Below are 25498 nucleotides of genomic sequence, written 5' to 3' on the forward strand. Positions count from 1 at the left end.
TTTATGAGTCACAGCTAGTGTTTTGAGAGTGAACTCTGGTGCCGTATTAAACAGAATTGCACTTAACAACTAGTTGACTGTCACATTATTGCCATATGTATGATAAGCGCTGCATACTTTCTGGGTTATTCTTTGCTGTCAATGTTGGAGCTCCAAAATCTCTCAGGTGACAGTAAATGCCAGGAAATAAGCTGTTGAGCAGTAAGAAAGCGAGACAGTATTCCTGTTAAATTTAGAAGAAAAGGAGAAAAAAAAACCAGAGAGATTTTACTTATTACTGGAGAGTATAAAAAGCTGCAGGAGCTGTCAAAAACATTTTAGAATAAAATCCAAATCCTTTAAGATTCAATGCAAAGTCTTGCAAAGAAATACTTTCTTTCTTTTGTGAAACACAAATGCCTCAGTGTTTTTTGTCCACACAATGAAAGACAACATTGGACCCCACTGACTTCCTTATATGGCCTTATAAGGCCAAAAAAAAAGACATTTTTCAAAAAATATTTTATGTTCCACAGAAAAAATAATAAAGTCATTCAGGTTTGAGGTGTGAGTAAATGATGACAGAATTCGAATTGTTTTGGGCAAACCATCAATCCACGTCTGCTGCTATAGTATGTACTGGACAATTTGAGAGTCAAACCTCGACTGTAAACGTATTCTTTAAAAATGACACATTTTAACATTTACATCCTTCTTTCTGTCTCACACAGAGGAGTGTATCATCATTGAGGCATCCAGCACAGACAAGCCCACGCTCTCATCCTCTGAGGATCTCTCCAACTTTCAGCACATAGTGTCCAACTCAATGACCCACCTCAAGAACCACAACAATGCACCCGTATCGCCGCAACAACAGCCCGTCACAGTGGAAACACATGATAAAAGCCCTTTTAGGGAACCAGAAGAAGAAGAGAAAGAAGAAGATGAAACAAAGGAAACAAGGAACGAAGTAGGAGTTCTGGTGACTAGGGAGAATGGGGTGATGGGAAATACAGGTGAGATGGAAGATAAAGAAGAAGACATGCGCACTGAGACCCAGAAAGAGTCAGACCACCAGTATTTTACTGAGGAGATGCACACACAAAAGGATGAAGAAGAAGATGATGATGATGATGATGATGATGATGATGATGATGAGGATGATGATGATGAGGATGATGAGGGGCTGAGGTCTGAGATGCAAAAAGGAGAGGCATTCATGGAGGAGTACAATGATGTTAGGTCTGAAGAGGAAGGGGAGAGAGAAGCCCCTTTGGTTATCACTGCCACTCAGGGATCCCACGTAAGGGAAGACTATGTTTCCCAAAAACTCACTTTGCCAGAAAGTTACAGCTCCAGTAAGGCCGCCACATCATCTCCTGTGGTTATCGAAGTGCAGTCTGAGGAGTCGGAGAGGGATGCCGATGTGGATGGGAATGATGATGATGGGGATGATGACAGCTTGTCTCAACGCTCAACGGTGGCGGACGAGTCCGAGATGTTCGACATAATGCGGGGGAACCTGGGGTTGCTGGAACAGGCCATTGCTTTGAAAGCCCAACAGGTCAAAGCTCATCGGGAGCTCAGCCGCATTCCCGAACACCACCGTTTTTTTCCTCTCGACGACCGGACCGGCAAACACATGGAACATATCCGCAAGAGCTGCTTTGGAAAAGGTCAGATCTTTACCATTTTACCTTCCAACCCCTGTAAAATTGATATTTAAATTCGTAAATGAATTTGATGTGACAATTTTTGTTATAATGTATGTATAATGTCTTTACGTAGTCCTTACAACATTTTCTTGTAAAACCATTCTTACACGAACTGTCGGATCAGCACGACTATTTACACTCGCATGGTTGAAGGAAGTCTTAACAATCTTTAAATAAAACTATTTTTACATAAATTGTTGCATGTACTTATATAAAAATGGTTTACAAGTTTACAAGTTTACAAACAATTTGCATTGAAATTAGTTTTTCTTACATAAATGGATTCATAGGAATCATGTGAAGAGTTGTGTAAATTGTACATAATCTTATGCAAGGCATAATGTACATAATTTTATGTAAGAATACTTATGCAAAGTCTTTACATTGTATCTTCATATTTTTTATGGAAAACCCATGTAAATTGTTGCATCAATGTGACTATTTACAAAAGTATGGTTATATGAAGTGTGTACAGTCTTTATATAAAACATAAATCGTTGCATAAAGTTATTTTAATATGCTTTTACATAAAAACAAAGTAAGGACTTTGCAGAATCATTCTTACATACATTTTTGGAGTGATGTGACCATTTACATAAGAATGATTGTATGTAAAAGCTATGTCAAGATGTCGCACAACGGATGGTGCTTTGAAGATGAATTGATGTCCATTAACAATTTGCACTGAAATTCATTCTAACATAAATGAATTCATGTAAAATACATACAGAATTTTTTTCTGCTTGTGTTTCTGGAATGTATATATACACACTCTAATGCAAGAAACTATTTCAGAAGTGAACTCAGAGTACTATTTAAACATTGCACATATGCATTTTTCAATAACACCCTACACAAGTGCTCAAATATCAACAAATTTTCATAAATAAACACCCACACATGATTAATCAGAAAGAAGATTAAAATGCCAAGCTCTCGCTTAGGCAAAGAACTGCAAGATTAATAATGGGGGAAGCAATCTGGAGAGTATAAATGGGTCAAATGAATTGGTTTCCATAGATAAACTCCAGCCTTAGTCTATAATTACTGAAGCACTTAGAAAGAGAGAGAGAGTGCGAGAGAGTTGAAGGGGAGAGAGGGTGTGTGTAATTAGATTGGTTTGGCACGTGTTTATTTGTTTATTGGTTTTGTTTGTGGTGTTGTTCTGCTCTCGGTTGGCACCGTGCCCGGTCCGTGTGGTGCTGGATTCAGTCGAGCGCTCGGTAGGGCTCCACACCCCCTCTATAACTGGCCTCCTCACGCTCCGACCAGTTTTAATTAGGAGGTGCATGTCTCGTTAACATTTCAACATTTAATTAAGGAGCCACTGGAGCGCACATGCAATCTCTTTCTCTCTCGACGTCTCCGACTTTCTCTCCCTTTCCCTTTCCCTTTCTCTCTCTCTCTCTCTCTCTCTCTCTCTCTCTCTCTCTCTCTCTCTCTCTCTCTCTCTCTCTCTCTCTCTCTCTCTCTCTCTCTCTCTCTCTCTGTGTCCTCGGCTGTTTTTCATGTTTTTCGCTTTTGCCTTTGTCCTTGCACCTTCGTTCATTTACCTTGGACCCCACACACTCTTTCTCACTCTTTCCTCCCGTATAATATGGAAATGTGCTTTGCCAATGGTAAAGTCTGTTTAATGAGCTCCGTTTTTTCAGTAGATAGTCCAATAAACCCCAGCGCACCCTCACCGAAGATAATAATCCTGAATGGAAACATCCACCTGCCTGCACGCATAATGACTGTAATTATCACCGTAAATATGCCCTCTCATGGGCCCAAAGGCAACTTTACAACTTCCAGAGAGCATGAAACTGGAGAGCGCGTTTGTGCGTAATGTGTGCGGTAATATGCACGTCTTTTGTATGTTTCTGTCCTGACAGAAGTGATAATGACTTCAGATAAGGTTTGACTGACAGGTATTTTGCTGCTCACAGAGAGTTCTAGATCAGAGAAGCGAGAGATCAAATGCCCAACCCCCGGGTGCGATGGAACGGGTCACGTGACCGGACTCTATCCCCACCACCGCAGTCTGTCAGGCTGCCCACACAAAGATCGGATCCCTCCAGAGAGTGAGTCAACATCAAACTACTGTTGAAACATCTTTTGATTGTGTGATAAGCTGCAGGAAAAGAGACAAAGCATCACTTTAACCTGCACTTTAGACGTCTATTATTGTGTATGTCCTTTCCTAAACCTGTCACTTATTCCATAGTTCAAAATCGATGCTGGTAGAACTTTTTTTTTTTTTTTTGGTTCATTGTCTGACTCGTAATTTTTCTGCACTCTGATTGGTTGTTCTCAGTTTTGGCCATGCATGAGAATGTCTTAAAGTGCCCAACACCGGGATGCACTGGTCAGGGTCATGTCAACAGCAATCGCAACACACACCGCAGGTACAGAGTCTCCTATTTCAGAATCATAGATCCCCAAATGTACTTTTACTATCTTTATGGGTACATTTGATCCGCATAATTGAAATTTATACACTCTTAAAAATAAAGGTTCCAATGGAAAAGAAGAACCATTTTGGATTCCCCAAAGAACCTTTCAAACAACAGTTCTAAAAATAACCTTTTTTTCTTCATATTTCAATAATCTGAAGAACTCTTTCCCATTGTAAAGAATCTTTTGTACAATGGAAATGTTCCATGGATGTTAAAGGTTCGGTAACACTTTATTTCGATAGTCCACTTTAGACATTCTACTAACTATAAGTAACTTTGCAGCTACATGTCAACTAACTCTCATTAGATTATTAGTCGACTACATTCTTGATATCTGTTAACACTTTATTTTGATGGTCCCCCAACAGATATTCAAATTACTATAAGTTACTTGGCAACTACAAGTCAACTTATTCTACTAACCCAAACCCAAGCACATAACCATAACCTAACAGTCTACTGACTGTCTACTACAGCCTACTAATACTCTAATGAGAGTTAGTGGACATGTATTTGCAAAGGGGTGCAAATAATCAAGGGGTGTCATGGGACCATCGATGCCAATAAGGAACCTTTATTTTTAAGATGGTAGTGTATTTTCCTCCCTCATTCTTTCACATCTCCTCTTCTGTCAGTTTGTCTGGATGTCCCATCGCTGCTGCCGAAAAGCTCACGAAGGGTCATGACAAGCAACACCTGCCCCAGCCCATGGGCGAGCACATCAAGGGCAGCCCAAACTCTGACCGTGTACTCAGGTGAGCCCTAAACCCCAATGAAACAAACCCAGGAACTTGAAACATCAGCATTTATTCCTATTTTTTTCCCAGCAACAGCAAACTTACCCCATGTTTGGTCTCCCCCTGTCCTTCAGCTTCTATGTCAGCAGAATGTGTCCGTCAAACACACCTGCTGTGGTTGGTTAGCACAGCTGTCATTCACTGCAGGGCTGAACTCACTTACCGCAGCACGATTGGTCAGGCGTTTCGGAAAATCAGTTCTCCCTTTCCTTTGCCCTTCTAATAGAGCACAGCCTGCCATTTCAAGCTGGGATCGGGCCTCAAACCTGCTAGTCTAATTACGCCACTGATAAGCTAATTATGGGACTTACAGGGCATGGAGTATTGGAAAAATAATTACTTTCCTTCAGGAAGCATGTCTGTGGTCAGACAAAGCAATGCGGATTATGAAAATAATAAGCAGTCCTCTCTTATTAGTGTTATTCTGATTTAAATGAGCGTCAGTTCACTGAGAAAGCCCATTAAGGGAAGATGTCGACAATGAAAAGTCACCAGAGAGACCTCTGACGGCTCCGCATGCCACCCCTGCTAATGGGATGTACTGACTAATGAAGAGACAGGAAGCAGAGGCTAATATACTTTACATGCCATTGTCACGCAGATCATAACACGCGTTGGTGTTTGCGTGCGTGTTTTTCCTTCAAACCGTGTCTGGTTTATGCCTGAAATCCGTTAATGATGTTAAATACATAACACAGTGTCATAGACCGCAATGACACGCACACCCATATGCTAGCATTCTTTTGCTCGTTTCCATAACCTAGCAAGCCGCCTACTGCCTACTTTTAAAACAACATCCTGACCATCATGGAAGCAGCACTCGGCACTGTATATTGGACTTCAGTGGAGTTTGACCAAAGTCCTTTTCAAGGAAAGTCAGTTTGCTCAGCGGCCATATTTGTGTATGCGAGACCAATTCTTATACCTACTTGACATTAGCATGTTGCTTAGCTAATAGCTTGAATATTCTAATAAACAAACTATATTACATGCACAAATATTGAATATAAGTTATAATGTAAAGGACACATAAGATGCTGCCTTAACATCTGACTGAAATGTGGTATACTACATAGGTAGCAGTTGCCTTTAATAGCCTTTGAATCTGGAGCATTTATGATGCCTCAAAATCCAGCCTCAGTAGGCAACCTACTAGGTCCTGGAACATTTTCTTTTCAGAGTTTTTCTTCAGAACAGAGAAAGGGCCGCAAGGGCTCATGGTTCTTCAGGAAAAGAAGTCGGTTTTAGGGCTTCAATTCCATGCTATACGATATGCTAATGTGCTCAGTGCTGATAAGACACTATTTAATCCTCTTCTCCTTCAGTCACCCTGCTTTCAAACCACTCATTCTCTCTCTCTCTCATTTACTCTTTTACAGGCTATTTATCTGTGGAACTTTTCCTTCCTTTTTCTTTTTTCGCTGTATCTCTGTTTCATTGTCAGTCTTTCAATTCCGCTTCTCTTCTGCTGTCTAATTCCAGCCCACTCTTTCACTCTTGATCTTCTATGCTCACTTACACTTATCCTTTTATGCTTCTTTTTTCTTCACTGCAGGGATATTGATTCTTTTGTAGAGGAAGAAAATGACAGAATCTCTCTCCCTCTCTCTCTCTCTCTCTCTCTCTCTCTCTCTCTCTCTCTCTCTCTCTCTCTCTCTCTCCCTCCCTTCAGGCCCATGTGTTTTGTGAAGCAGTTGGAGATTCCTCCGCATGGCAGCTACAGGCCCAGTCTCGTCCCCGCCACACCACGCGCTAATCTGGCCAAGGAACTGGAGAAGTACTCCAAGGTGTCCTTCGATTATGCAAGCTTCGACGTGCAGGTGTTTGGCAAGCGCATGCTCGCCCCAAAGATGCACACCAGCGAAACTTCACCCAAAGCCTTCAAATGTGAGCAGGATTGGTCATGCTTTATGAACGCTATGTAAAATACACTTCTTGCAGAGCAGAGATGTATGTAAATTGTGTGCTTTGTGAATAGTATGGATACGCTTCAAGATTCTATATTGTCATTCAGCAAAGAAGGGTCATCAAACATAATGGTCCATCATTATTAGGTAACTATGCAGGAAGTAATGCAGGACAAATGAGTAGCACTACATTAACATTTCAGCTACTATTATTACCTAATACGTAAACAAGATTAACTAATCAGAATATCAAATTTAGGACTGAGATAGTTCCTTATTAGGTAATCATAAATTACTGAATGAGATTAGCCTAATTAACTTTTTCCCAATATTGACAGATTTTTCCAGCTTTCCGTGTTATCACTGTTATATGGCAGGGGGCGCTATTATGCATCTTCTGAAATAGTATTGAATCACCAGATCAAAACACAGGAAAAAAGGAAACAGAAACAGTCGATAAAAACATTGCTTATGCACGTTGTACTCTATTGGGTGGGGGGTGGGACAACTTGATTTTCTCAGTGTTTTGTTCAAAATGTAGCTTTTTTCATTAAACGTACCCACATTCAAGTGTTGATAAAAAAAATGCATGAAGCTAGAATAAAAGGCGAATCTCATTCAGTAATCATTAATTACCTAATAAGGAACTATCTCAGTCCTAAATTTGATATTACTTACTGATTAGTTAATCTTGTTTCCATATTAGTTAATAGTATATAGTGTTAATGTTGTATGTGTCCTGCATTACTTCCTACATAGGTACCTATTAATGACGGACCATTATTTTAAAGTTTTATCGCGGTAAGTGAGTTTAGTAGAGTGTTCTTCAATGGATGGATCAACTCTTTACTACTAACTAGTGTAATATTCTCTTTTGCCCTCAGCCAAACCTCCATTTCCCAGGGCCTCCCCCCCAAGTCCCAGCTTGCACGTAGGTTATGGAAAAAGCTCCTCCACTGGCTATGATTATTCCCATGATGCCGAAGCTGCCCATATGGCTGCCACTGCGATCCTCAACCTGTCCACACGCTGTTGGGAGAGACCAGAGAACCTCAGCATCAGACACCCAGATAAGGTACAGAACAATCTCATATAACACAGACTTTTAACCAATTACAGTTCTTTTTGTTTTTTACGTGTCAGCTTTACAGAAAATACTTTAATGGTTTCTAGAAAAAAAACATGCACACAAATGAACACAAATTTTCAAGAAGAGTTTTCTGTACAGTCAATCATGGACCTATCAACTGATAACTAGCTTATTTACTAGAGACAGCACTCAGCTAAAACAGTTGGCAAACATTAGCCAGAACATTGCCAATACATATAGACTGTTGGGTAGCAACCAACTAAAAGTAATGATGCTAACTAAACAACATTTTTAGTAGCTGTTTTGATAATAAAGAAGCTGTTAGGTAACAAGTAAATTTTTCTGACAAGTAATGAGTAGCTTGACAAAACGCATGTGCCTTGCAACCAAGCTAGTTGAGTCAATAATCAGATATTTTTTTTGAAGTAGCGTTAGGAATTCATTTTAGCAATTTGGTTCATTTGGGTGTTTTGTTGCAGTGAACTGACTCAAAAAAACAATTCACAAATTCATCTTTGATCTGAGTCTTTGATCAGCCGTTTTCTCAGAAGTCCCTATAAAGAATTTTACATCTTTTTGTAGTGAAATAAAATGTAGATTAACACTGCTGCTTTTGATTAATTTATTTGAATGAGGGTGTTTTCTTGTCTTATTAGCTGCATTTAGTTTAGTATGTGTTCAAATGTGGTGCTGTGACCCCAATTAATATCCTTATTGTTTCTGTTGTGGAAGATCTACTTTAGATAGCTTAACTACTTAGCTTAGCAAGCTACGGTTTCAAATTAGTTTCCACAACATTGCTAACTACACACACCACGTGCAGATGTTTATTAGTTTTTAAGAGTAGTTTATAATTGTAAGCATCTATTAATTGAATAAAGCCTATCTCCGTTTGGGATTGATTTTCAGCAGAGTTTATATCAGATGAATGTAGCGTTAGCGTGAATGCGTTTGCTTGCTGTTGAGATCATATTGCGTCATCTCACCTCCCTTTCATCTGTCCCTCCGTTCGTTTCATCCTTGTTTCCTCTTCATGTTGTTATTGCATTAAGTTGATAGTGAGCTCCCTAGATAAGGCAGGACCAGGTGCTCCATGTTCTTTTATTTAATATTTCCATGAATAATGCAAATGAGGGCATCTCTCTCTCTCTCTCTCTCTCTCTCTCTCTCTCTCTCTCTCTCTCATTCCCTCAATTTCCTCTCCCTTTTTTCTTTCTTTCTTTCCTTGTCCCTTTTCACACCCAAAGATATAAGCTATCAGCCTCTTTTTTCTCCCCCTCCTCCATCAGAGAACTCTGGGATCTTTACTGTAATTGGAGAAGCTCTGTCCTCGATATTGTGATTTTTTTTTAAAAAAAAGCTTTCTCCTCATCCCAGGGAGTGACTACTTCATCATTTTTCGATTTCCTGACATGTTTTTAGCAGAAGGGGATAAAAGGGGAAGATTAATGGGCAGAAAGGCCCAGTGGCTCAACGCTAATCAGACTGGGACTGCTCTGGGATCAGTGCCTACTGTGTGTGCACATCTCCAACTTCATATGCACTCGCACAAATATGTAAACATGCCCATTTTAATACTAATCCATCCATCATCCGTCTACATCTGCACACAATGTTTGTTATAATTGGATCGTATATAATAGCTGTGTTACTTTGTTGTTAAGCTTAATTATTTTTAATTCATTTTATTTTACTCAGATTGTATTGCATAATTTTACTTTTCTAAGCAATTGCATTGCAATGCCTTGGCAGTACTAACAAGTACAACACTCTAACCAAATAGCAATGTGCTAAACCACATAAAACACATTAGCAACTGCATAGCAACACCCTAGCAACCACACAGAACACATTAGCAGCTGCATAGAAACACCCTAGCAACCACATAGCAATGTGCTAAATTACATAAAACACATTAGCAACTACATAGCAACAGCACAGAACACATGAGCAGCTGCATAGCAACACCCTATCAACCACATAGCAATGTGCTAAACCACAAAGAACACATTAGCAACTGCATAGCAACAGCCACATCAATGTGCTAAAACACCATATAGACCACCTTATCAACTGCCCAGCAATGTGTTTGCAAACAGCCTAGCAACCACATAGCAAAGTGCTAAAAATACAGAACACCCTGGTATCTGCAATGTTATGACAATCACCTACAATACCCAAACTTCCCCAATACTTATCATAGTATGATTACAGAAAAATATTTTTATATTATGCATTTTTATCACATCTTCACCCACAACACCCTGGCAAACACTCACAAAACCCACATGGAGATGTGCTATAAAAAAAAAAATACAGAACACCACAGCAAAGCCATGTCAATAATCAACAAAACTCTAGCAACCACATAACAATGCGCAACAAAAAAAAACATGCATGCACACCACAGCAACGCCTTGGCAACCATCCACATCCCAGCATTGTGAAAGCGAGTTTTGCACCACTCACACTTTTTTGTAAAATGTGAGAAAAGTTTTAGTTTTCTGTAATCACGTGGATTTTTATAGCATCTTTACCCACAACACCCTAGGAACCGTGCAGCAATGCATTGGAAACCATCCCCCAAAAACCTAGCAGCACATAGTAATGTGCTAAAAAACCATACAGAATACCATAGCAACGCCTTGGCAACCATTGCAGCATCCCAGCATTGAGAATGCGAGTTTTGTACCACTCATATTTTTGTTTTGTAAAAAAAAAAAAAAATCTGTAATAATATGCATTTTTATCACATCATTATCACAAGCCCAGTTATTAATTATAAATGCAACAAATTATTTCTTTCTGTTATAGAGTATGGAAATTGAGGTGGATGAGAACGGCACCTTGGACTTAAGCATGAAGAAGCCCATAAAGAGAGAATTGGGCATGCCTTGCACCAGTCCTGAAGTGCGTTCCCCTGATCTGTCTTCATCATCTTCATCATCATCCACATCTCTTCACCATGGCAACAGCAGCATCTCGCCCCACTCTTTACACACCTACAAACAAGAGGAGTGGGAGGGGCCTCTGGACTACACCAAACCCAATCGGCAGAGAGAGGAGGATCTAGAAGAGGTACACTTCCATCTAAATTAGGCCGGAAGAGCAGATCTATCATTAGTTGTGCAAACTGGTGTAATATACATTCGTATCTTTGCACAGATGGACCACAGCGTTCAGTCATTTGCTTCTTCCGACCCTGAGGATTGCGACATGATGCAGGACACCCTGGAGGACAGGAAGTACCCCGGCGAGGTCACAAACCCTAGTTTTAAGGTCCGGTTCCAACCCAAGGACACCAAGAAAGAGCTCCTGCTGTAAGTCACTTTTAGTTTGCATGCGTTTCTGTGTACATATTGATATTGGAATCGTTTCACTCAGTCAGGCTTTTTTGTGTTTGTCCCTCGCAGATGCCCCACTCCAGGCTGTGACGGCAGCGGACACATCACCGGAAATTATGCATCCCATCGCAGGTACATAGTGTTTGGGGTTCACCTCTTTGTCCTTCTTTTGCCTTCAGAGGGGAAATATCAATTAAAACAAGACATCACATTGATGTTATCTTTCTCTCGCTTAACTCTCGCCAGCTCTTTGCTTTTTGCACTGATTTGGGACGTTCTGGGCTCTTTCGCTTTATCTTCTCCCCTTCTCTTTTTTCCCTACTTGTCTCTTTTCAACATTTTTAGCCTGTCTGGGTGTCCTCTCGCTGATAAGAGTCTTCGGTCCCTCATGGCAGCACACACAGCTGAACTCAAGTATGTCTGCTCTACTTCTGCTCTTTTTTCCTTGTTCGTGTTCACTTGGGTCTGCTCAGCTAAATGCTGCTTTTACTCTTTTCTTTGTCATTTCTTTTTTTAAAAAGGCAGTACTGTACTCATGATTTAACTTAAGGTTGCTGTACGATTGCAGTATTAAAGGTGTAGTGTTTCCTAAATATGCCTTTTCTTGTATGTCAGTCAAGCAAAAGTTTGGAGTTGGTTTCATTTTTTTTAAATAACTGTTTACAGTTTGAATATATTTTGAAATGTAATTTATTCCTGTGATGCAAAGCTGAATTTTCAGCATCATTACTCCAGTCTTCAGTGTCACATGATCTTTCAGAAATCATTATATTATCTAATGCTCAAGAAACAAATTGTTATTATTGTCAAGGTTGAAAACATTTGTGCTACTTAATATTTTTGTAGAAAACCTACTTGAGAATTATTTGATGATTAGAAAGTTAAAAGAACAGGGATTATTTGAAATAGAAATATTTTGTTACAATATAATTGTCTGTAATGTCACTTTTGATCTGTTTAATAGGTCCTTGAAGAATAAAAGTATTCATTTCTTAATAAAATCTTACTGACCCCAAACTTTTGTGCAAGGTGGGCAATGTTGTGCCTGGCAGGCTGTTAAGCTAATAAATATAATAACATACAATTTAATTTAAACATTGGTGCAATCAAATTAATATTTATTTTATTGAATTAATAAAAAATAAGTAACTGATTAAATAGAAATGTAATAACGAATTGGAAAAAAGAGACTTGCATGTGTCCTGTAATACTTTTATCTAAAAAATCCAATTGAATTGAAATAACACTGAAATTTCACACTGCACCTGTTTTTGGACAAGTTTATTAGAAGTATTATAACCCATCACAATTTAAGTTTGACTTCACTTTCCCAGATGTCCAACTGCGGGATGTGATGGTTCAGGTCACATCACTGGCAACTACGCGTCTCACAGAAGGTATGGCCAAATGAACAAGCTCTCCATATCATACATATCAATACATACACAGGACAGAGAAGTTTAGTGACAGTTGTATATTAGACACACACGTGTATGCCACACTTCATTTATTAGCCGTCCCCATTATTGAATCACTTTTTAGATAGGAAACTGACCCCAGATCTTGTGCAGTTTTCTTAATGCACTCAATGGCAGCATCTGTTTATCTAAAACTTTGCTGAGGTCACTGTTTCCTAACCAGGCGCGAGGCATCAAGCAGTAAATCACGTCTTCCATGTTAATTAGTGCAAAAAGACATTTTGTAGGCCATGTGCTTTATATTTGTCACATTGTGCACTCAGTGGCCTTGCCCACATTGAATTCTCACTGGTCCAACTTTACATAGCTGTTGAGAGATTCAGGTTAATTGGGCCACTTTTCGCCACCTCAATGATGAAAAATGTTCCAGTTTACCTAAAATCACCTCACATTAGATATCAAATATTTTCAGATTGGCTGTGATTTTGTCACATTTTTGTAGCATTTCACTTTCAGTGAGATAAAATAGCTGGAAAATCATTGCATTGCGCCTGATAAGGATATGGTGTATGCTTGCATCTTTGTTAATAGTATTTGAGTTTGGTTTCTTCTACATTGCTTTGGGTCAGTAGTACTGGATCCTTGTTGTTCTGAGTTTCTGGCTCCTCTGATCATGAGCTGCATACTCTCTATTTTCAGTTTGTCTGGGTGTCCACGGGCCAAGAAAGGTGGAATAAAAACAACTCCCATCAAGGACGACAAGGAGGACTCCGAGCTCTTAAAGTTCGTACTGCATAGAAAGCCAAAGGCTTTTCCCCATTTCTTTTATGCTACTGTACGGTAAAAAAGGACACATTTTAGGCAGGAATATTTTAAGGGAATGATCAGATATTGAATAATAGGTTTGTCCAACCACACAGTCATTTAACAACAGTGTAAAGCAGTTTAGAATACCCTTCTTCATTGAGACAGATGTGATTTAATCAAGCATTTCCAGCTAGAACCACTTGTGATCCCAAAATACTGTGTTCAACTTTGTTAAATATCACCTTGGCAACCTTCCAAATAACTCACTCTACATGAGCTTATGAGCCAGTGCCCTGCATGGCCAACTAGTGCTAGTACTGTTCAGATTTCTTTGGGAAAAGGCCTTGTGTGTTTTATTCCATTGTGCAACTTCTAAAAGCAAGGAGACAAAGACACACAGTTATACTGCTGAGAAAATAAAAAACTGTGAACAATATATTACAGCACAGATGGCTCACAGGGTATTAAAATATTGGTCTATGTTTTTCTTAGTAAGTCATCTGCAGTGCAGTGTGTGGGTTTTTGTCTTCTTGTTTTTTTGCGACTGCCAAGCGTAGGAGCTTTTTATCCACATAATTCCACTCCAGTCAATGAGCAGCCGGCATATGGCGGCACTCAAGCTCCCCGATGTGTAAAAATCTCTCTTTTTTTAGTTTACTTCAATGTTGTAATATTCACAGTCTCTGTTGGGCAAAGTATGTAGCTAAATATTGCCCTCTTTACAAAACTGAATAGAGACTCGAGTGAGACAGAGAGTAAACAGATGGGAACCGAAGTCAATAGCAAGGTGATATTTTTGATGGGATAAATGCTCTTATGAGCTCTAACCAAACTCATCTATAAAATATCATTATGTTTTTCCTTCTCTCACAGATGCCCAGTGCCAGGTTGTGACAGCCTGGGTCACATCAGCGGGAAGTATGCCACTCACCGCAGTGCGTATGGATGCCCGCTGGCGGCCAGGCGGCAGAAGGAGGGTTTGTTGAACGGATCTCCATTCTCCTGGAAGGCCTTTAAGACAGAAGGCCCAACCTGTCCCACACCGGGATGTGACGGATCGGGACACGCCAATGGCAGCTTCCTCACCCACCGCAGGTAATTAATGAGAAAATATGGGTTTGACTGCTACGTGAAATTTGTGTCAACCAGTGGCGTGAGTTTGGGTGGGAAACCTGTCATTATATTTGCAATTCAAACTAAAGGTGCCGTCACATTAACAAAACTTTGTCATGGACAAAGTTGGCAATAGTACAGCAATGCATGCAAAACGGTTGACTCCGAGATCACTTATGTTTATAAAAGCTACTTAAATGTCTTAATTGAACTAAGGCCTAATCCTGGTTTAATCTGACTTATAAAAAAACATTACTGGTGTGCATCTTGAGACAAAACAATGGAGCTGACATATTTCAAAACATGTCAGTGCAAGTTGCTTTTATATAGTTAAAAGAGCTCAAATATGCATTTTAGCCTGGGACTAGGCTTAAACCTTGTCTTCGAAACTGGGGGATTGAGTTTTTGAGTTCAAACTTAAACAAACATTTTCGACTCCCTTGTGCAAAATTCCTGATTGCTTGTACAAAGCTAAATGTGGCCACACCTTAAAGGGATAGTTCACCCAAACATTTCAATTCTATCATAATTTACTCACCCTCATGCCATTCCAAACCCCTAAGACTTTGGTTAATCTTTGATATTTTTAATGAAACCTGAGAGGTTTACTGTTAGTCCATTGAAAGCCCAGGTAACAAAAATTTGGAAGATCTGAAAAGGTCATAAAAAGATTGTTAAAAGAATCAATATGAATCAAGCAGTTTAATCCAAGTCTTGTGAAGAGACACAATCATATTCTATGATGAATAAATTAAATTTAATTTAATTTAAACAGTGATTAAAAAATGATCGGCACATCACATATGGTAAATACATATGCAGAGAACCAATGAGGTTTGTTTTAGCGATTAACGCACACAAGTCAAGTCACCTTTATTTATAAAGCACTTTATACAATACAGATTGTTTCAAAGCAGCTTTACATTGATAACACAATTATGCATTATGGCTGCTGTTCAGCTGAAGTCAGTTCAGTGTTGATTCAGTTCAGTTGTAAAGATCATCAATTATTCATTTAGTTCATTTAATCTATAAAGCACTTCTGAAAAAAAAAGACATGTTTACCAAATGTTATGCGCTCTATGTGTTTATATGTGAATAAAAAACAAAATTAAATATGTTTATCATAGAAAGCAATTGTATCTCTTCACAGGATTTGGATTAAACTGCTCATTTTTGGGTAAACTATTCCTTTAACAGCACAGACATGATACACTCTACATTTAGGTTTAAGGGTATTGGCCAAGTCTGAGTCATTATGGGATTGCTCATAAAGCAAATGTTTTGTGATGATTGATGATGAATCGATTGTGTTTGGCCCCAGTCTCTCAGGCTGTCCCAGAGCCTCCCTCAACAAGAAGAAAGCCAAGTTCCCTGGAGAAGAGTATCTCAGCACTAAGTTCAGAGCAAGTGACGGTGAGACATCCCACATTTTCTCCTACATTTTACCTCCATCATCTCTTATGATGTCATATTTTGTGGACACTCAAGATGACACATTTTTCTTTCTCTTTACAGTCTTGGACAATGATGAAGACATCAAGCAGCTTAATAAAGAAATCAATGAGCTCAATGAATCCAACAATGAGATGGAGGCAGATATGGTCAACCTTCAAACACAGGTTAGCCATAAAACTCTTGACAATTCAAAAGAACATAGATAGTACACTAAAGATCATATATTACGTTGTGATATAATTTACAACATGGTATTGCTATAGTAAAACCATTGTATTCTTTAGAAATATACCTTGGATTATCATGTAAATAGCATTGCTTATGAATATGCTATTCATTCGACTTCAGGATTTATACACAGTATTATTGAAAAGTTTGGGGTTCGTATAAAATAAAATAAAAAAAAATAAAAAGATTTGATCCTCATCAAGGATGCATTAATTTAAACAAAAGAGACAGTAAAGATGTATAATGTTACAAAAGATTTATATTTCAAATAAATGCTGTTCTTTTAAACTTTCTATTCATCAAAGAATCCTGAAAAAATGTATCACAGTTTCCACAAAAATATTAATCAACTGTTCTCAACATTGATGATAATAATAAATGTTTCTTGAGCAGCAAATCAGCATATTAGAATGATTTCTGAAGGATCATGGGACACTGAAGACTGGAGTAATGATGCTGAAAATTCAGCTTTCACATTACAGAAATAAATTACATATTTGAATAAAAACAGTTCTAATAATATCCCATAATATTACTGGGTTATTTTACTGTGTTTTTGATCAAATAAATGAAGCCTTGGTGAGCATTGGAGATTTCTTTCAAAAACAATTTTTTAAAGAATCTTGAAAAGTAATGTATAAACGCTCCAACTGGTGTAACCAATGTAATCCAACTAGCTGACTAGCAAACAATTTTATGTTTACAATGTGAAAAGACATTTAAGCTGTAGGAAGTTGCGACAAACAACTTGCATTGCTAAAAGGAAATGTCACTTATGAGATGGGAAGTTGTTATCATCAGTTTTTGTGGTGCTTTAGATCACATCTATGGAGAAGAACCTGAAGAACATCGAGCAAGAAAATAAGGTGATTGAAGAACAGAACGAGGCATTGTTTATGGAACTGTCTGGACTCAGTCAAGCTCTTATACGCAGTCTGGCCAACATCCGCCTGCCTCACATGGTGAGTTACACACACTCCTACAGCAGCTCCCTTAACTTTCCTCTCCTGCATGATTTAAATGCGACATTTTAAAATTGTCACTCACAACTTCCGATTTGCATTGCAGCAGGAGCCAATCACAGAGCAGAATTTTGAGAGCTACGTGAGCACCCTAACTGACATGTACACCAATAAGGACTGCTACCAGAACCCAGAGAACAAGGCCCTTCTGGAGACCATTAACAAGGCGGTGAAAGGCATCAAGGTCTGACTAGGCCAAAAGACAAGGATGAAGAACAGAAGCGTGGAAGAGAAATAGAAACGTAGAGCTATGGGAAGAGCGTACAAATGACACACAAAAAAGGGCATTCAGGTTTTTTTGAACAACAATCTAAACCTCCATCCCAGGGAGCATTCTGTGAGTTCAAAAATAGGTATATTATATATATTACTATAAGGACCAAAATCCACAAAAGCTGCTGGATTGGAAGGCGAAGATGGAACCAAATTCTTTATTTACAAAGAAAAGGAGACACAAACCTAGTTTTCTTTAGTTTTTGCTTTTACAGTGAGAAGTTTTGGAAGAAGACGAAGGGGGGAGTAGAACCTCCAGAAGATGTGCTGCCCAGGCTTTAGGTCAAAGAGTCTTTTTACTCATTTGTGAGGATGCTGCTCCTACGAAACAACAAATGTGACGCTCCAAACACAAGTGATCCCTACGTGAGCCCCGGCACAACAGACATATGCAGTATTTGCTCATCTTTCCTTCTTTTCCCGAAGAAAACGAAAGAGGTTTCTGGTCATGGGAAATGAGAGGATGTTGCGCTAACATACAAAGTGAGCGAAATGCGTGTGCAACCCTATCAGTGCCATGCGGTTGACTCTGTAAATCCCACCTGTTGAAACACTACTTTCTTTATCTCAGCATCCATTTTATTGTTTATTGGGTTGTTTTGTTTTAGAGCTACACACAGGCACATTAGCTTACTCTCCTTTATTTGTAGTACTTACACTGTAGGAATATTTACCCAGCGTAGTCATATCTATTACATATGAACAATGAGTTGCACTTCATTTCAGTCCATTCAACATCAGACAAGATGTTGGATCGTCACTGATCTATAAATTATACGAAATTTGTCCAGACTTTACTGTAATTTATTTATATTTTGTTATAATTTAATTTTAACTGTATTATTTATTTGAATTCACTTATTTAAATATTCACAGCCCTTCTGTTTATAAAAGGTCATGAAAATGTGACAAGGAACTTGCCACATCAATGTTTGGGAAGAGGAAAAAAAATGTACCACTAATTTTTATAACTTTGTTTCATTTGATGATAGAGTTTTATCCATAGAGTAGATTTTTTAAGTGCAAATATTTTTAACCAACGATGTTTTGATAATTTTGTATTTTCTTTTTCTCTTTCTCTCTACCTGTATATCTATCTCTATCTCTTGCTGTCTCTATTTGCATTTTATTTTATTTATTTTATTTCGAATTTCTAACACAGCTGAAGGAGAAGTATAATCTCTATTTATTATTTATTTAATATTTATGATGAAATTATGAACTGTGATACAGTTGTTATGTATATTTATTTTGTAACGTCTCCGTGTGTTTGTGAAGTCTTAGTAGTCTTGAAGAACCTTTGGCGATATAAAAATAAAGACAAAAAACATGTTTTGGACTACAGAATAAAACATGATGATTATCGAGGGTTTTCCTTATACCAGCATTACTTCCTATAGGAATGTAAAGAGAGAAAAAAAGCAATTCCAGTACTGTGGAACCTACAGCTTTGACTCTTTCCCCATCCGTCTCAAAAGGAAGGAGACGTTCTTCTGGATCTTCTTGTGCTTGTTTATTTTATTTTTTTTATTTTATACCTCCTCAAGCACTCAGTAGTGGCCAAAAACTGTGTCCCCTGAACGATCCTATTGAATTGCAAATGGATTATAATGGGAACTTATCTTTATTGGACCATGGGAAAGCGGGCGGCAGGCGTTTTTGTGGCGGGGGCACAGAAGACGAATACCAACCATCCTGACAGAAACTCTTGAACCACAATGTCCTTACTCGACTAGTATCAAACAAGCATACACCCGTGTAGCCTTATACTAGATTTTTATTTCTTCGATGCACAAAGTGCCACTGACCTGTGCTTTCGTTACCAACTCCGCCCATTCAGCACCCACACTATGGGTCATGTGATCGTGACCTAAGTGGGGATTGTTACAGATGCCTTTATTCCTTTGCCGTGATGGCCATACATACACAATATATTCATTCTGTATTTAAAAGAAAAAAGACAAAAAACTATATATAGTATATAAACATACATATATTTTTACAGTGTAATTGTTAACTCTTTTGTTTCTCTTATAATAGCTAAACAGAAACAATATCTTTCCAAAAGCTGTGAGTACTACTATCCATAGAAGACTAAATAATATATATATATAAAAAAAGACAGACCCAGTTTACTGTGGTTGCAGGATACGATGTGTTTTTTTTGTAATATGTAAACGTACATTTGTAAAGCGAAGAATACGAGGATGTTTGTAGAGTTTCCTATTTTCTGGTCCAAACTCACTGGGCCTCTGTATGTATGTCAGCCACATTAATGGGGCAATGGTTAACAGATTAGTCTTAGGCTTTTAATCGTTTAGACGCATTGTAGTGTGCTGAAAGTTCTCCTCAGTGGATCCGTCTTTAGTATTGTATGGTGTTGTGCAGTTCTGGTGGGACACGCCACACTAGATACGTGTGTAAAATGCCAATCATCGCAATGACAACTGTATGACTCATAATAGCGAGTCGTGAAATGAACATTGTGCCTCTATTCAGCTGGTCGTTTTGTTAAATAGTACACATGCGGCCATTTTGTTCATTTGCTATTATGGCAGCAATATTGTGTTGGACAGAACATGTGTGCACTTCTCAAAAATCTTGAATGCCAACTAATGACCTTTTCTTTGTGCGCTTGAGTGTGTTAGCGGAATCTTTTTTTATTTTATATTTTGATAAAAAGGTACAAATGGCTAACGGATGGCTAACAACAGAATTGAGATAAAATATCGCAAATGTCTTTTGACTTGTTTGTTGTTGTCTAATGTGAATCTGTATCCTGTCTGAAATGTCAAATGCCCTTTGACCGAAGTTTTTCTGTTTTTGCCTAGTCACCAATACGAAAGAAGGCCCTTATCCATCCGAATTTGGCTGTATGATATCAGATCAGTTAGCCCTCAGCAACAAGCCCTTTGTTAAAATGAAAAAAGAGAAATGTGCTGATATGAGCGTTTGCTTGGAGATTGTCATTGGCGTGCCCTCGCACACGGAGAAAGCGAAGGAGATCTAGTTGCATAAATCTTTGTCCATTTCCACAGAATGTCAGATCCTCTGCCGGCCTCATTCGCCTCGTTCTCTGTAACCTTTCCGCAGGAAAGATGTGTGCGTTGCATTTCAATACCGCAGCATTTCCTTTGCTTTAAGAGGAATCTGAAGACCTTATCTATCAGTAGCTGCAGAATTTTCATTAGAGTTCCTCCTTCTATTAAACTCCATAGAGGGAATACTCTTATTACGTATCATATCCTCTTATTACGATGGGAGAAACATTTCTATCGGCTTAATACTACTGACGTGAGATAGCCTAAAGCATGCGTGAATTATTCTTCCTTGGTGCATGCTTCTTAAACGCCTGCTGTCGGTGATGATGAGCAGCTACGAGTGTTGAAGGTTGAGTGTGTTGAATCTGCCTAATAATGTAGCATGTTCTCTGGAGCAGTGTAGCATCTGCAAATGCAAGTTAGCATATGTAACCCCTCCCCGTGGTACTAAATAAGGGTTTGTGTTTGTAGGGTAACGGATTGATTTAGCACCTTGTACTTGAGAGTTTGACCTTTCCGAGACTTGTGCCAATTCTAGGTCAATTAAAAAGGGTTCCTATGTAATTTCATGAGAAACAATAACAGCTGAAAAGTCAGAAGGCTTAAAACGGCACTGTTTGTCCTATTAAGCTGATATAACCAAAACGGCCCTCATTCTGTAGGTACTGTAGCTTACAGCTCTGTGGTTTTCTCATGTGTGCCTTTTCTCGCTTCTGTTCGCTGCAGAAAAGGGTGTGTTTACATTTAAGGACTGGGTTCAAATCCCACTCAGGATGCCAACTTTTTCTCCTTTTTTTTCTTTTTTCTTTTTGGGTGGGGGTGGGGGGAGGTAATAGGAATTCAGCAAAGTGGTGAACACAAAGAACAGATCATATTGAAATTGATACTCAGCTTATTGTTCGACGTGAAATAAATCACAATATGTACAATTATTCTTCCCAAAACTGTGATTCTGATTCAGGTATGAAACTGTGTGGTGGTTCATTTCATCGAGTCTGAAGTAATCATGGGACGTATCACAGATGAAGCATTTATGCACGGGCATTATTCTGACAACAATGGGATTCTGTACATTTGTAATAAAGGACAGTGTTGTTGTATTAAAGAAAATTTCCAAGTAAACTACGAGAAAAAACTTGTATTTTAACCCACGGCCAAGGCTTGTCCTCTTTCATTCTTTTTATAGAGATCAGCTATTTTTACTGGTGATTTTGTAGCCACAAAATTATTCTCCGTTAGAAAATGACAAAAAAAAATGGTACTTCCAAAAATAGTAGTAATAATAATAAGCACTTCCACAGTGATAGACTACATGTTTTAGTCACTTTTGTAGCAGTGGTAGTTTCCTTGATGAGATTTCATTTCAATAGAGCAGGACAAGCTATGGCTGAGCGTGATTTGAGGTAACTTTGGAAATGAAGTGTGTAGTTGGTTTTGGATTGTGACCGTGTTTGTGTATCCTTGTACCTGTGCTCATTGATATCAGTGTTAAAAGAGAACAGTAATGTCTGTTTTGTGGAGGTATCGTTCATTTCAGTGTTATATATGGAAAACATAAATAAAGTGTCAATAATGTGATCTTTTTGAGTATACACTTCCTACATGATGTGCTTGTTCCCTTTCAAGGGAACTTCGAGCTGCGTCAAACGCTGCGGGAACGCCCCTGCGTTGTGCGTCATGAAGCACGTATGGAATCAGCCCAATGGAGAGATGAAACGTCATAGGCGGGTGACGTCATCGACCAGGAAACTATAAAGCACCCCAAAAACACAAGCGCATTAGCTTCTGTGCTTTCAGTCGCGCTACATGTGAATCTGTCCCTGTGTGATATTGTCTGTCTTACATACCCTGCACCACACAAACAATTTATCCCTATATATATATATATATTGAGAGATTATGGCGGACGAACAGCAGTTTAGAAAGTGTGTTCCTCCCTGCTCGCGTTATTTAACGAGCGGGGATACACATGATCTTTGTGTTGTTTGTTTGGGAGTTCAGCATGCCCAGTTTGCTCTCGAGGGAGCAGACTGTGAGCATTGCGAGCGTTTGCCGTTAAGGACGCTCCGCTCCCGCCGATCGCTCTTTGAGGAGAGCGGTTCGGTGCGCGCTCCCCGCGGTTCGGGTCCCGCTTCTGCCGAGGCAGAGCGGCGGCGCTTATCGTGGGGATCGCAGATGGATCTCACAGCGGGGTTTGAGACGGGCTCTGCCTTATCTCTCCCTTCACCTGTGAGATCCAGTGCCTCAGTCCCGGGTTCGGAAGCACGCGCTGCGGTTTCTTCCGCTCGGGCTGAGGCACCAATGCTATCCAGTTCTGAGGAACTTGATGTTGTTAGTGTTGAGGGAGATGTGGAGGATTCGCCACCCCACACTCCTGAGAGTGATGAGCTTATGGAGGTGTTAACAAGAGCTGTTGAAAAACTTAATATTGAATGGCCAGTGACTAGACAGGAGTCTGTTTCTAAATCAAAGTTGGATGAGAGATTTTTGCCGTCACGTGTGCAGCCTCCACGCCGGTGCCTGCCGTTTTTCCATGATCTCCACACCGAGGTGTCGAAATCATGGAGAAAACCGGTGTCATATAGAGTGTTTAGTCCCCAGACTTCAACATACGCTAATATTATGGGAGCCAAGGCTCATGGTTATGGTGCGTTGCCTCGTGTGGAAGAGACGCTTGCGAGCCATCTCTCCCCCGAAGCAGCATCATCTTTTAAGGCACCGGCATTACCCACCAAGCCTTTAAGAAACACTTCGGCTTTGGTGGGTAAAGCATATTCGGCAGCAGGTCAGGCTGCGTCATGTCTGCATACTATGTCAATCTTGCAGGCATACCAGGCTGATCTGCTAAGGGACATGAGTGAGAGTGAGGAGGTCAGTACTGACGTAGTTCGCGAACTGCGTCAGGCTGCTGATTTATCCCTGCGTGCCACCAGAGAATCGGCCAAATTAATGGGTCGTTCTATGGCAGCTCTGGTGGCCGCAGAAAGACATTTGTGGTTAAATCAGACTAATATTAAAGAGAGAGAAAAAGCTTTTCTTTTAGATGCTCCTCTTTCTCCCATGGGGTTGTTTGGTGATGCTGTGAATTCAGTTATCGATAAATTCCAAGAAGAAAAGAAACAAACTGCAGCTTTTAAAAAGTTTCTTCCCCTTAAAGTTCATGTCCCTGGGGCTGCTGGGCGGGAGCAGCCCCGGCCGTCTTCGAGCTCATCACATAGAGCGCAGCAGAGGCAGAGTGTCGCGTCTCGTGCTCCCCCTGCTGGACAGTGGGCTCAGCCGCGACACTCTCAGCCGAAGCCTTCTCCCAGTAGAACTGATCTGAGGACAGTTATATTGGCTAAGAAGGCTTCGGCTAAGAAGAAGTCCTGACGCCAAGCCGTTCAGGATGCTGAGGGTGGTCCCCACCGAGGCGGAAAGGTGTTCACCTCTTTTTACGGTGCCCATTCCTCCTCGGTGCCCTCAGGGGCTCGTTCTGCCAACCCCGCCTTTATGCCGGGGCACAGACGATCCCAGCGAGCGCTTTCCCGAGGGACGCTCGCTCCCTCTGAGGAGGGTCTCAGAGCGGTCAGACCAGTTGTTCCCTGCCGGTGCGCCGTTACAGGGCGCTGCGTCTGCTGCTCAAGTTACACCAGAGGCCAGTCTCGAGAGGCTGGTACCCTTAGTAGAATTTCTGGCAGAGTGGAAAAGCCTTCCAAAAATATCTCATTGGGTCCTGCAGACAGTAGAAAAGGGTTATGCTATCCAGTTCAGGTGTCGTCCACCAAAATTCAGAGGGGTTCTGCACACAGTGGTGGGCCCCGAGCAGGCTCTGGTATTGGAACAAGAGGTGAAAACGCTCCTTCAAAAAGAGGCTATAGAACGGGTTCCTCCTCCCAGTTTGGAGTCAGGTTATTACAGCCGATATTTCATCGTTCCAAAGAAGGATGGGGGGTTGCGTCCAATTTTAGACCTGCGCATATTGAATCGCTCGGTAGGGAAGCTAAAATTCAAGATGCTCACTATCAAGCAGATCGTGTCTCAAATCAGGTCCGAGGACTGGTTTGTCACGATAGATCTGAAGGACGCATACTTCCATGTGTCCATCCTTCCACAACACAGGAAGTTCCTGAGGTTCGCCTTCGGGGGCGAGGCGTACCAGTACAGGGTTCTTCCGTTTGGCCTAGCTTTATCTCCCCGCACTTTCACGAAATGCATGGAGAGACTGTTGGGTCTGATGGCAGCAGCGTCCAACGTTATACCTTGCGGCCTGTTGTACATGAGACCGCTACAGTGGTGGCTCAGGACCAAGGGATTCTCCCCGAGGGGAAATCCGCTCCGCACGTTCAAAGTCACGCGGCGCTGCCTTCGTGCTCTGGTCATGTGGAGAGAAACTTGGTTCCTATCCAAAGGTCCTGTGCTGGGGGCTCTTTGTCGTCGCATAACGCTAACGACGGATGCTTCCCTCACAGGGTGGGGGGCGGTCATGAGTGGTCGCCCAGCCCAAGGTCTGTGGCAGGATCATCATCTTTCGTGGCACATAAATTGTCTAGAGATGTTGGCTGTGTTTCAGGCTCTGAAACACTTCCTAACAGACCTGAGAGGCCATCATGTGTTAGTTCAATCAGACAACACGTCGGTGGTCTCTTATATAAATCATCAGGGGGGCCTGCGGTCTCGCCGGCTTTACAAGTTGGCCCGTCAGATCCTCCTGTGGTCCCAAGGGAAGCTACTATCTCTGAGAGCAATGTATCTCCCTGGGTATTTGAATGTGGTAGCAGACTCCCTGTCGAGGCAGGGGCCGAGGCCAGGGGAATGGAGACTCCACCCCGAGGTGGTGGAGCTCCTTTGGTTGAGTTTCGGTCGCGCCGAGGTGGACCTATTCGCTT

At 40.4% G+C, this 25498-nt stretch overlaps 1 protein-coding gene across 6 annotated transcripts in view; it reads left to right on the forward strand.

The window, feature by feature from the left end:
* The window catches only part of myt1b (myelin transcription factor 1b), a 126837-nt gene extending 104626 nt beyond the window's left edge, over window positions 1-22211 (forward strand). For 2 of the 6 annotated variants that reach the window (XM_077214254.1, XM_077214258.1), the window contains 17 exons: window positions 711-1655; window positions 3626-3760; window positions 3994-4084; window positions 4771-4890; window positions 6605-6819; window positions 7724-7914; window positions 10744-11007; window positions 11095-11249; window positions 11343-11405; window positions 11619-11687; window positions 12608-12670; window positions 13391-13474; window positions 14372-14593; window positions 15936-16027; window positions 16130-16233; window positions 17116-17259; window positions 17366-22211. In XM_077214254.1, the coding sequence (XP_077070369.1) occupies window positions 711-1655; window positions 3626-3760; window positions 3994-4084; window positions 4771-4890; window positions 6605-6819; window positions 7724-7914; window positions 10744-11007; window positions 11095-11249; window positions 11343-11405; window positions 11619-11687; window positions 12608-12670; window positions 13391-13474; window positions 14372-14593; window positions 15936-16027; window positions 16130-16233; window positions 17116-17259; window positions 17366-17509 (3101 nt within the window). In that variant the 3' untranslated portion in view covers window positions 17510-22211. The remainder of the gene's footprint in view (window positions 1-710; window positions 1656-3625; window positions 3761-3993; window positions 4085-4770; window positions 4891-6604; window positions 6820-7723; window positions 7915-10743; window positions 11008-11094; window positions 11250-11342; window positions 11406-11618; window positions 11688-12607; window positions 12671-13390; window positions 13475-14371; window positions 14594-15935; window positions 16028-16129; window positions 16234-17115; window positions 17260-17365) is intronic. The other 4 variants (XM_077214255.1, XM_077214259.1, XM_077214256.1 and 1 more) reach the window with 3 other exon arrangements.
* Window positions 22212-25498: the final 3287 nt, after the last annotated feature.

Source organism: Siphateles boraxobius, unplaced genomic scaffold (assembly GCF_051911475.1).
Source record: "Siphateles boraxobius isolate OS27281-9 unplaced genomic scaffold, OSU_SipBor_1 68, whole genome shotgun sequence".
Lineage (NCBI taxonomy): Eukaryota > Metazoa > Chordata > Actinopteri > Cypriniformes > Leuciscidae > Siphateles > Siphateles boraxobius.